The following is a 12,911-nucleotide window of genomic DNA, read 5'->3' as shown; positions in this document are numbered from 1 at the left end:
TACTTTACACTGAAAATATATAGCAATTAAACTCTTTTTCTATTGAACATTTTATTTTATTTTTCATTTATATTTTACATTTATTTCTTAATTTTATCGTACTTATAATTTGATTTGTATTTTAAATCTTAATTCACTGTATTAAAAATGTCTTTTCTTTATATAAACTAAATTCTATTATTATAATCTTAATTTAAATTTTTGAATTTTGAACTATGATAAAAACAAAAATAATGTGTTTTGATTTGAATAGTTTATTTTCATAATTTTCTTTCAATTTTGAAGACATATCTCATTAATTTATTTCTATTTAATAAAATGAAATATTAACAATAGTAATATATTAATCATTCACCGACTAGGATTCCTATAATAGGGAGTTTGAATAGTATGCATTGTAAATAAATATCAATTTTTTGGATTCACATAAATATCAATTATTTACCTAAGTTTTTTTTTTTTTACTGCGTTTCAGCTAAGTTATAATCATGTTGTCACTGTACACAAATAAATAGCAATTAGTCACTCGCTTTAATTTATTTTAATTTGTAAATTTTATTTAAATTTATAGATACCCGGTATTAAAAACTTGCTAATTTTACATAACCTATTTTTATTTTACTGAAAAGGTTTAATTAATTTTACATAACCTATCTCTATTAAAATTGTATCATAAATCATAATGTCTTATGAAATATTTTTTTTATGAAACATAAATGATTATTTTTCAAAAAATAAAACCCAAATATGATCAACAAGGCTCTAATATAATGACAGCAGACATATGATCTCAACTGTATCTATCCCCCTATCAATTTTTTTTTTCTAACATCGCTCTCAGTTGGCAGGGATTCACACTGACCAAACTTCAATTTATTAAATTAATCCCTCCGCCGAGCACCTTGTGGTTTTAATTCTTATATGTAAGATAGTTCCAAATAATTTGCGTGGATAAAATATTTACAGTGATTAACCTAGTTAGCAGATTTTACCTATTTTAAATTAACAGTAATTACACTCACTTTTTTTACTTTTATTATTTTTCAGTCAAATTAGACCATCGTCAATCAAGAAATTGAAACTTGACAATATGCTTAAAACACTCAATTATCTACCAATTGACGGACCTTCTTGTTGGTTGCTTAAGCATGAATTTGTGTATACTTGATTGCGAAAATGTTCTCCTTTTTTCTCTACTCCAAGAAACAACACACACCAAAGAAAATATAAAAAACGTACGAATAGAACGTAAATTGGAGCACGTGTTCCGCACACACAAAAGACTAAGGAAACAAGTTTAGACAAGGCAATTCTCTTGGCATTAAAACCATTTCTAAATTTGTATATTAAAGTTTCTAGCTTTGCCATCACTGTACAGAGTAACTTGTGGTACAAATCCACAAATTTGGCAAAGTATTGCTAAAATAAAATGACAAGTAATGCTGTACAATTAAATTAAATAATACTACAAAGAAAAAAACTACTGCTAGTAAAATCTAGCAGAATCCTACCAATTTGCTATTTCTATATACATTGCCTTTCATATCTACCTATGTCATTCTAATAGACCATCAAATAAAAAAGTTTGATCTAATTTAGGGAGTCTAGATATTGCAATATCACCATAAGCTTTGTTTTGCTCCACATCTACATAGCCTGTAGTTTTCAAAACCTGAAAAACCAGTAGCCAGAATACAAGGTTAAAATCTTCCCTCCTCTTGTCAGGTAATGAGTTGATTTTCTATTCCATAAGAAAGCAACTCCAGAAATAACATTCTCAAAAATTGGTTCATTAAGTGGTCCATGTCATGGATAACATGGTGTGTCTGTATGTATAGGGTGTAATATATTTCAAACAAGAGTGTTTTAGTGTAGAAGTAAAAAGGGGAGTATTATAGCGAATTTGACGAGTCCTCAAGAGATGTAAGTGTAATTTACTCTAAATAAGTTGTTGCAGTCCTACTTTAAACTAAGAATGGACTGGTAGTTCTACCAAAAGTTTTTCCTTTATGAATGTTAAAGCATCGTCATTCACCAAGGTGGTTACAAAGCAATGACAATATCCTTATAGCACCACACAAGCACATAGCCACCACACATTCAACCAGTTTGTTTCATGTGGGGGGAAAATGATTAAATTAAATAACTATAAAGTAAATTATTGAAAGGATCAACTTGTTTTGTTGCTACAAAATATGGTTGCTAATAAAGAGCAAAAGGACTGACATAAGTTCCCCATTGCCTTGAATTGTAGATTTATATACTTATATTCCAATCAGACAACAAAGTTGATCCATTAAATGAAAGGGCATCACCCTCAAAAAAAGTCATAGAAGTACATCACTATTCTTTGACCAGCTAACCGGACAACTACAATTCCACTTTTTCCTGTTATCAATTAGCATCACTCGGGTAAAAGTAGAGCTGACAATTATTAAGAACAAATTTTCATCCTTAAACAGAAGTATGTCATCTACAGAAAAAGAGTAGTAAAGACAAGAAAACAAAAATTAAGATAGAAGTTTGCCATAAGAAAAATAATCACCAAACTTTTAATAAGCATGAATAGAATCTTAAAAAACACAAATTGAACATACCAGTACTTCATAAAACAGCAGTGCAGATTCTTTCCGTGCTCGGCCTCCAAAAACTTGTGAAAAGTTTACGGTGTCCTCTCTTTGTTTTCTTGCATGTAGAAAACTCTGATGCAAACAACTTGCAACTTCCCTGTACATCATCAAAGAAGACCATCATAAGCCAATCTTGTAAACAATAAATTGAATTATCGACATACCAAAAGCCAACTACTGTAAAGAAAAAATAAAGAAATCATTCACTATTATAAAGAAGACCATCTTACCTGGTTCGACCAGACCACCCAGCTACTATAAAGAAAAAATAAAGAAATCATGCACTATTAAGCAAAACATAGAATTTAATAAAACTTAAATGACAATTTGCAAGAGTTCTTACATAATTCTGATTCATTTGTTCCACGTGAATTTGTTTCCTGAGACAAACATAATGAAACAAAGGGTAAGTACTAGGATTAGTTTTCTCTATCTTGCAATCTAAAGTTTCATACTAATTCAAAGTTCCTAGATTAAACAACAATATGGTTTTTCTTTATGAGAGTTGAGTGGAGACAATTATGAATGTATTGCAAACTAATCACAGTGTGACTGTTAGAATATCAAAAAGTATTTTCATCATTTAGTTATTCTTTACCTCATCCATCAAATTAGGCACTTCATTCGTTTCTAGAGATTCTATCTCTATGTTTTCATGTTGACTCAAAGGAGGAGTCTGTGAATCAGTTGCTTTATGCTTTGGAAAGCCAGAAGCCTGAGACTCAGGTACATCTAACACCCTTCGAGTTTCCTCAATTTCAAGGGAATCTGAGGATTGAGAAGGGCTTAGTGGAGTGCCAGCAATTGGAGATTCTGGCACATCTAAATTCCCTGGAGTTTCCACAATCTTAAGGGAATTAGGTAATTTCATTTTCTTTTTAGAGAATAGGAGTTGAAGCTCAGAGGAAGAACCTGGAGAAAAACAAAGTTAGTAAAGATAAAAGAGTTTATAAACAAAAAGAAAAAGAAAAGTGGTAAAATCAAACTTACAAGGAAGCAAAGGCTCGTAGAATCTATTAGGAAGACTGGAAATTGGAGATTCTCTCTGTCTCTGCACACAGTGTGCATTAAGTAAAGTACGGCGGGATTCTCTTGGGAAAGGGAAACGTACTAAGTCTTTTGCACTCTTTATGTTCTTTATAACTGCCCTGAAATGGTTCAAAATGTAACACTCTGTTGAGGGCAATATCAAGACTTGCATGTCCAAATAAGAACTGAACTAATATTCTATCATGAGTGGAACAGCTGTTATTTCATTTACTAGATCACATGTAAAATATAACTTTATATACTTACGGCACATTTATTAATTACAATGTGAATGGAGATATGATACGAAAAATTTGGAGGGAATTACAGTTTATCAGTCAGATAATAGCTTCAAATTCTTGATACATGGCACAATCTTTTACCACCAGTCTTGTGCTCAAGAAAACAAGGTAAATAAGCATCAAAGATTTGTATATCATATCATGGCGTGACAGAAGAACTTCAGACATTTGAATAGATAGCAAGAAAGAACGATTAAAAAGAAGGGCTTGTAAGAATATTTCCTATAATTATTATCACATACTTGTTAGACAGGACAATCATTCTATCAAGGCCAACTCTTCTTTTCCTTGAAAAGGGAGGCTGTTCCCTCACAGCTGGTGTAGAAACATGCATTGACTCTGGTGTAGCAGAATCTGCCAAAAATAGATTTTTAAGAAGAAAAAAAATGTAGGATAAGATCTACATGCCAAAAACAAAGAATGAAAATATTCAGCAGTTGCATTTCAAGGCTTCTGCAGAATAATGGTTTTATGAACCTTGTTTTGGTCTTCCAACGCCTTGAAACTTAGACTGAGGAGTTGCATCAAGATTTTTTGACTTTGGTGGAATAACACTAAGCCTTTCATCTTCAATCGGAACCTTTTCTTGAAAGGCAGATATGCTGCTTTGAAATTTATCCCAGCTTTCCAGGAGTAAATCAGTTGGACTATTTTGTGGAGAAACTTCGATGTCCATCATATTCAACAGTTTAGATAGAAAAGCACTGCAAGTATATTACACAATTAAATAAGATCAATGAAGAAGGTATACAATAACTCCAAATGATAATCAGCAGCATGCTATGATGGAATAATGAAAATAAAACTTTCAAAATTTTGATGGCATACTTTCCCACTATATCTTGATCAAAAGAGCTGGTATTTTCAGCAACATCAAACTCCTCAAACTGCAAAGTAAAAATACCAAGATATTTAGGATGTTCAGAATCAAGAAAATAGCACAAGGATTTGCTCTTTCTATTTTAAGTAAATTTGGAACTATCTAGAATATGAAAATGTCATCGATCAATAAGCTTATAACAGGCTACCAATTAAGACAAAATTCAATTTAACTAAGTCACCCGATCAATCATCAAGGTTGAACTTGACAGGTTAACCTGCCAAAACTGGCAGAATAGATTGGGTGATTCAACCCACCAACATGCCAACCCGGAAAATCGAGGCGGGTTGACTTGCTGAACCCACCAATATTTAAGGCACGTCCAAAGTATTTAGCAATTCTTGAATAACTAAATTGTTGATAAGCATACTTAATCAAAAATGTAAGATATCAGTTAAATAATTTCAATAAGAATGCTATTGCAATTTTCAATTATTAATTTAACTTACATTACATTTTTAATTAATTATATTTATAAACATTATAGATATATAAGAATTATTCCTTATATATAGTATAATATACTATAATTTATTAATAATTTCCCTCAATACAAAAAATATTTTGGCAGATCAACCCACTTTGCCACCCCTATTCCTGCATATTATTCCAAACATATATGACAATATATAGTCTACAGTTATTGTACAAATTTAATAGTTACCGTCACATTCCATCAATTAACTTTGTTGGTAAAGATAAGCTCAAGTATATTTGGTACAATCTATGCCCCATTTTTTACTCTAGATGTTTCAAAAAGATATCATTAAATCTTATCTGCCTTGATTTCCACTTTGATATTATCAGGAGAAAATCTATAACAAGAAAGATGAAAATGAAAAACAAAAATAGAAAGACATTGAATATAACGAAAAACCGAGATAACTGTCACATATGAATGTAAAGAACTAATTCACCTGAAAGTTTAAGCTTTCAGGTGGAGCCCAAGCAAAATAGTATCTGGTATGTACGTTATGCATTGCTTGCACTACACACAATCAACTAAAATCTCTACAGAGGAACTCCATAAACGAAAGTACTTATTAACCAGCATGCGAGTGGCAATCAATGAAAGATACTAATAGATCAAGTTTTAAATTAGTTAGAGTTTTGTATTATGTTATTAGGCAGCTAATTTTATATTAATTTTCGACCCCGCAGTTATATGCTATGACATGATAGTTATAGAGATATATATAGGCTGTGATACACTAGAATAAGACAATTAAGGAGTTAGATCATCATTTTGAAATTTTTAAGTTGAAAGCTCTTTGTTAGGAGGAAACCCCGTGTTTGTTGATGTTAGAATAGTTATCAGTCTTGGACAGCAGCACACAGTGGCTAACTATGAAAATGCTATAGAGGGATATTCATAAAGAAATATTAAATTTTATTTTAAATATAATAATACAAACTAAATAATTTATACTACACATATAAATACTAAATAAACAAAACACAAAACCCAAAATTAAAGAAACTCATGATATATAATACGTCACAATTTAAATACACAATCACCATCAATCCAGAAGCAATAAAAATATAGTAATGAAGTCAAAAGATGAAAGATGATGGTGAAATTAATAGAGAAAGAACATAACAAATTAGATATAAAAAAATTTAGAAGAATGTGAATTTGGAAGTCAAAAGGAAGAAGAAAGAACGAAATAGAGGATAAAAATACTCTTATAAAGTGTGAATTAATAAAAGTCAAAACAAAGGTAACTTTGTGAAATATTTTACCTGAGCAGTTATGTTTCAGGGGTAATAATGAGCTTTCGAAGCCTATATCATGGTAGCACCGCTGTAGCATGCGAAAAGCCACTATTGCAGCTGTTATGGCCGCTATTGAAAACCACTCCACTATTTGAACCCCACATCAGCCCAGGGCCACTACAGTATCCCGCTATGGCACGCTATTGACTACTATGGATGTTTGTACTCAAATCTGGCCAAAAAAATTGATTATTTCTATAATTTATTCAGAACTAAGCATTTGTTTCTTGAGTCCAACAATTTATCCGACCAGTCGGATGCCATCAAAGAGGAGGGACTCAAGTAGACGAATAGGAGAAGAATGTGGAGGACATAAATGCTGAGATGCAAAGATCCAATTCTCACATGAGGATAAGATGGAAAAAAATGGGAGACACTATCCAAAGAAAATTTGGAAAAATGAGAGACAAGACCAACAGTTTGGATACAATTCTACCATTGTTGAAGGATTTGGCTAAGAAAAAAAGGCAGTTGTTGGAAAACACCATGCAAGAAATTCTAACCATGTTAGTGTTAGATTTCAGCTTAAAACCAATTGGCACCAAGTGAAATTGTCCAATAGATATATAAGCTGCACCCCGAGAATTAAGGCAGGCGATGTGGGTCTTCCTAACAATTAGAACTAGTCAATCGCATTATCAAGGTCATTTCAACACTCAATTATCCAGCCTTGAAGATGGGGATTAAAATGTGTTTAAAAAGTCAGTGTGAAAAGTGGAATTACCAATTTTGATGCGCAAGAAAGATAAATTGGATGGCTGACCAGGACTGAAACCAGAGCTCAAAGTGTCCATGGCCTTGACAAGTACAGAAGGGACTAATGTAAACTGGTTTAGATATTTGAGATAAAGACAACTGGAGATAACATGCCATGAAGCCCTCAATTACAATAACTCAATCAAACACTAGCAATTCACCCACACAGACCACAATCCCAAAATGAAGAAAAAATAAGTTAGAAATCACAAGAACAATACCTCTCAGCTCCTAGAACTGTAGGTCACAAACCCCAAACCATTTCACTCACAACTCATCTTGCTGCTCTCACTCTCTACAGAGTCATACCCTTTTTAATCACTCCCTCTGCTACAGTCAGTACTCCAGAATGCATAACCGCCTCCTCCGCCTACTGATTGCCGCGTGTCCTATTTCTCGAGTAAACTTTCCATAACCTTCAGCCTTGATTGTGCTGACCCAACAATTAGTCCTCCGGCTAACAATTGCTCCCAGGCTCTATCAACATTGGAGGTTTTTAAAGTGGAATATTGAAGAGGCTTTCTAGCAATGGAACAAAAATTCCTTATAAACAATTACCAGACTTGCATCAAATAGAATCTTTTGAGGAGTTTGTTCGGCAATTTAAAATGTTATTGGTCCAATTAACCAAGATTCCAGAAGAATTGACTTTAAGATTTTTTATGAATGATTTCAATGATGTGATAAGAACTTAGAAGAAAAGTGAGGACTCATGATCCACAAATTGTTCCCCTGCTGCTATTCATTTAGACCAAAGGATCAAGAATAAATTAGTTATGATTGGGTTTAGGGGAAAAAAAATGAAATCCTCATCTTTCTGCTTGGTGCGGTGTTGCACATGAGAACACGGGATCTTGGCTGTTTCTATGTATAACCCAGGGAATATAAGTCCTAATCAAGCTCGAGAACAGCATTTTGTTTCTTCTGTATGGGTGAAACCACATAGAAATACAGTGCTGCAAGTTCTACAACTAGTAATTCACAAAAATTTATTGTTCAAAAGCTTCCGCACTAGGCATTTACCGTGTTAAGAGTGTGTTAGAAATGTTGCCAAACATTAGGGCCACATCATGGGTATCCTGAAAGGAAGTTAAGAATGCTTATTTTGGGAGACGAAGATGAAGAAGAAACAAATTCAAACATTTATTTCAGTCCTAAGGGAAAGGCTGCTTTTGTACCAAAATGGCATTGATAGGCCAAGTTCTAAATTATGAAGTTATAATTCTGTATTAGGAAGTTATTTTTATACTAATTTTGAATTAAGCAGTTATATGTAATGGTGTTTGTCAGTTATAGTGATATGTGCATTGTGTGACACAATTGCAGAAGGTAATTAAGGTGTCAGATTGTTGTTTTTGATGTTTTGGAGGGAAATCCTTCTTATGAAGAAACCCTGTATCTATTGATTTACGTACTAAAATCTGCCCTAAAAACTAGATTATTTCTACAATTTATTCAGAATTCAATGTTTATTTCTTGAATCCGACTGATACAGACAGATATACACAGGGAAGACAAAGAGCATTCATTAGACAGAAGTTGATTTGGCATATATTAGTGAAGAGCTGAACATAAACAAAAACAAAAAATACTAGCATAGATACAATGGAAGAAACATTATTCAGGTCAGGCTTAAAATTATTATGGAATGCATACCTTCTCGTGAGAAAACAGCCCAAATCCCTCTGTTTTACACACATTTTCTGTTTCATTTAACAGTGTATTACTCAAACAATAGAATAAGATTACATTTACTATAAAAGTAAAATAGTGAAACAATTCTAGTACCTTTGTCTCTAAGCGTAATTTCCTCCGGAGGAGCAGTGTGGCCTCTGACAGAAGATAAGTGGTAAAATTGTCAAAAACCAGAAGAAAATTCCATAATCATTAAAACTTCTAAATTCTAACCTAATATAAGCTTACCTGTCAACATTTTCAAGTTCATCTAACTCAAAAACATCCAACTCTAATCTGTCTGGTATAGTAACAGGCATGCGCAAGGTTTCCACACGGACAATGCCTTCTTTGTTGACCACAAATTTATTGATTTTAATGAGAACCTCATTGCAATCCTCAAGCACATATTCAACCTTTTTAGAGAATATTCTTATAATGCCAACAAGAAGATAGCCAAGCACTCTATAGGATACAACATCCATTTCTTGCAAAATCTTGTCTTCAGAAGGCAAAAATGAAAGGAAAAAAATGGCAAAACAATAGGATAAAATTAACCTGGATTCCACAAGGCAGATTATAAACAGAACTTATTTTTAATAATTTTTAGAACTGACGGGACCTAGCAGGCAAGCACCATCAAACATAATCTATATAAAAGTGCTCTTACCCGTTAACATCCTTGAATATAATTAAATATAATTAACCAGTTGATAAAAGAAAATAAAACTAATTAATTAGCTTAACATTTTTCATATTTGACCCAGTGAAGAAAAATTTTAAATGCTAAATATTACAGTTGCTGCATGGGTTGTTCCAAGAACACAGGGCACTAGTAGTCTATTCTGAATGCAGAAACCATAAAACAGAATAGAATTGAGAAAATTACAAAAATAAATAAATAAAATTCTGGGGTAAAATATTTCCAGTTTAGGAATAATTGGCTACTCATTTATTAGGGTTTGATGAATAAACACTTTGAGTAGTAAATTGTCCAAAACCAGAAATATATTTACCAAAAAACTATTGTCTGTAATTTTTTTTGTACAAAAATTGATTTCATTTTGACTCTCAATTATTAAGCTCTACATCACCACAAATTTTGCTTTTATTCCATCTATTTATAAACCAATACTAACACCAATACCACATTGACAACCTAAGAAATTGTTTAATACTGAGTTTGATACGAGTATGAGTTTGAGTTTGATAAACTCCAGGAAGACTAGGAATATTATTCACCATAACATGCCATCTTGTAACAACCAGAATATTCCACAGATATGTAGGCCAGTTCAGTCAGTTGGGTCAGGGGAAACTGATTCCGGAACTTTTCACCTCCATTTTTAACCCCATAGAAAACATACCATAACATGATAGAATCACTAGCCATGTTGATAAGTTGTTGTCAATGTAAGCCACTACAAGCCTACAAGTATCAAGCACATGTATCCTTCCATGTGCATGATTGTAATGTAGATCATTTTAGTTGCCTTTCCATTAGTTTGTGAAACCCTACTAGGTTACTGCTAGCTTCTCCTTGTATATATCTGTATGATCATTCACTATCAACACAAATCAAATTCATTTTCACCAAAACCATTTTTGCTTTCAACTAATGATGTGACCGCGACCACAATCACCACTATTTGTTTTCTTTAAACCTGAATTTAGTTCCAATAACTTCCACATTTAAAGTGAATTTAGGATTAGGATAATCACTTCATATATATAATAGACATGTAAATTGCAAACAATCATTAAAATTATCTATATAAAAAAGTAGAAGAATAGAAAAACACTCAAGCCATAGAAGTTTCATCGTATTTTACCATAACAGCTATATTTTTCTTGCCAAGAGGGTCAACACCATTCTGTTAAACCAAAAGCCAAAGGGTATCATAGGACCAATAAAATATTTCATAATCCCATCAACAAAAATGCCTTCCACCTCTAATTTTCACTGGCCAGCAGAGCTAAATCAGCAGTTTTGCAACTAACCCCAGCCAAAACTGCCCCTTTTCCGACCAATTTCCCAAACCACTCACAAACACAGAATAACACAAACAAACACAAACATAAACACACTCTCCCCCCATCACCATTCTTCTGCATAAAAAACACACCAATAGCAGAAAAACAAGAACTTTCTAGTCCACCAGTTAAGAGTGAAACAAACCAACTAAAATTTTGGATTTTTCAAAGCAAAAAAAAAAAACTTTATCCACCGTTTCTTCCAAATCCCATGTAAGGAATGGAAAAAGAGAGAGAGAAGACTTACCAACAGCTGAAGAAATGTCAGTATCAAGGACCTCAGTTCTCTTCAGGTTCTTGAAGCAGAAAGCAGCAATCCTTACAGGGTCACTTCTCAACCGAGAGAGATTGGCCTTAGACATTTTTCTCTTTGTTTTTTTCTCAAGACTGCAAAGTGTGTGTGTATGAGTGTGTTAGAATGAAAAGAAAATAAACTTTGTGAAGAGTTAAAAGGTTTTGTTGTTTCTGCTAAGAGCAAGAGGTGTGAAGAGTATGTACCTTGCTTATGAAACGGTCGACTAGAGTGCCCAGTAAGCTCTTCAGTCTTCACACCAAAAACAAAATTGTAAACGGAAAAACAGTAACATCAACCCACTACAACAACAGAAGCATATATGTATGAGAAAAAAAATGTTATTTTTTGAATTTTTTTTGTACTAAAATGGAAAGTATCAGATAAATCACCATTTTTGGAGGGTGCATTAATTGAATTTTGAACAAAACAAATAGATTTAATTTTAAATATTAGAATCTATTCCTGATGTTTTAAATGAATTTACTAGTCGGTGTATTTAATGTCATTGTAAAAAACGAATAAAAGAAATGTCAGTTTTTAACTTCCTTGATTGACTACCAAAAAGAAAAGATATACCACCAAAAAAATAAATTCATTGTATTCAAAGATATATATGCTTTTCAATTCTTATTCTTTGTTTTTAAATTATGATTTTTTAAATATTCGTTTATAAAAATAATAATAATAAATTAATAATTAATTTGTGTTGATTTAAGTGGTAAGAAGATTGACTTTCCTTATGCATGTTTATTTTATTCAGGTTTTATGAGTAGAAAAAATGCACGGTAAAAATAAGTTTTATCCCTTTTAAATGATTCACCTACACCCTTTTAAAAGAAAAAAAATGCGACTTTTAGATACAAAAATTTTCAGAGTAAAAAATAAAATGAAGGCATTTTTAAATTATGAATCTTGTTAACGACTATTTAATTATATAAGTTATGAAATATCTATTACACCATATTAAATATTTTCTATTATTTTAAAATATATTAAATAAAATTTATATTTTTAAAATATTCTTTCTTGCTGAATATATAATACAACACATTAAATGTTCAAAAATATTAAATACACCATATTAAATGTTGAAAATATTAAATATTTTATTAAATATTTAATACACCATATTAAATGTTATGAAATATGAAAAAATTTAATAAATATTCAATGCACCACATTGAATGTTAAAAATATTAAATATTTAGTACACCATCTTAAATGTTATAAAATACAAAAAAAATATTAAATATTTAATATCCCATATTAAATTCAAGGAATAGTTTAATATTTAAATAATACATTTTTATATTTTAATTTTTTATATTATATATTTAATTCACCACATTAAATATTATGTTAAAAATATTAAATACTAACTCCATTTCATTTTAATTGTCATATTTTTTTTTAAAAAAATTCTTTTTATCTATCTTTTTCAAATTTTAAGATAACATTAATTACTCATTTATTATTAATACCCTTACTTTTCACTTAAACTTTAATTAATTCACACATATGCATTTATTGGT

The 12,911-nt window shown here is 31.4% G+C and overlaps 1 protein-coding gene across 2 annotated transcripts; it reads right to left on the bottom strand.

Annotated features, from left to right (window-relative positions):
- Positions 1–1,315: 1,315 nt before the first annotated feature.
- Positions 1,316–11,672, bottom strand: LOC100810733 (sister chromatid cohesion 1 protein 2). 2 transcript variants are annotated; one of them, XM_006604064.4, is made up of 14 exons: positions 11,583–11,672; positions 11,332–11,471; positions 9,300–9,552; positions 9,165–9,208; positions 9,033–9,079; positions 4,790–4,848; positions 4,439–4,665; positions 4,204–4,315; positions 3,621–3,778; positions 3,229–3,542; positions 2,974–3,010; positions 2,861–2,885; positions 2,598–2,727; positions 1,316–1,672 (listed from the first exon to the last, which is right to left on the bottom strand). In XM_006604064.4, the coding sequence occupies exons 2-14, from the start codon at positions 11,444–11,446 to the stop codon at positions 1,556–1,558; spliced, it is 1,638 nt and encodes a 545-aa protein (XP_006604127.1). In that variant the 5' UTR covers positions 11,447–11,471; positions 11,583–11,672; the 3' UTR covers positions 1,316–1,555. The 2 variants fall into 2 exon arrangements, with proteins under 2 accessions (XP_006604127.1, XP_006604128.1); XM_006604065.4 differs by having other exon boundaries at positions 2,861–2,882.
- Between the last annotated feature and the right edge of the window lie 1,239 nt (positions 11,673–12,911).

This window comes from Glycine max, chromosome 19 (assembly GCF_000004515.6).
Source record: "Glycine max cultivar Williams 82 chromosome 19, Glycine_max_v4.0, whole genome shotgun sequence".
Classification (NCBI taxonomy): Eukaryota; Viridiplantae; Streptophyta; class Magnoliopsida; order Fabales; family Fabaceae; genus Glycine; species Glycine max.
The sequence above is the reverse complement of the archived record's forward strand: the minus strand, read 5'-3'. Positions and strand labels throughout refer to the sequence as shown.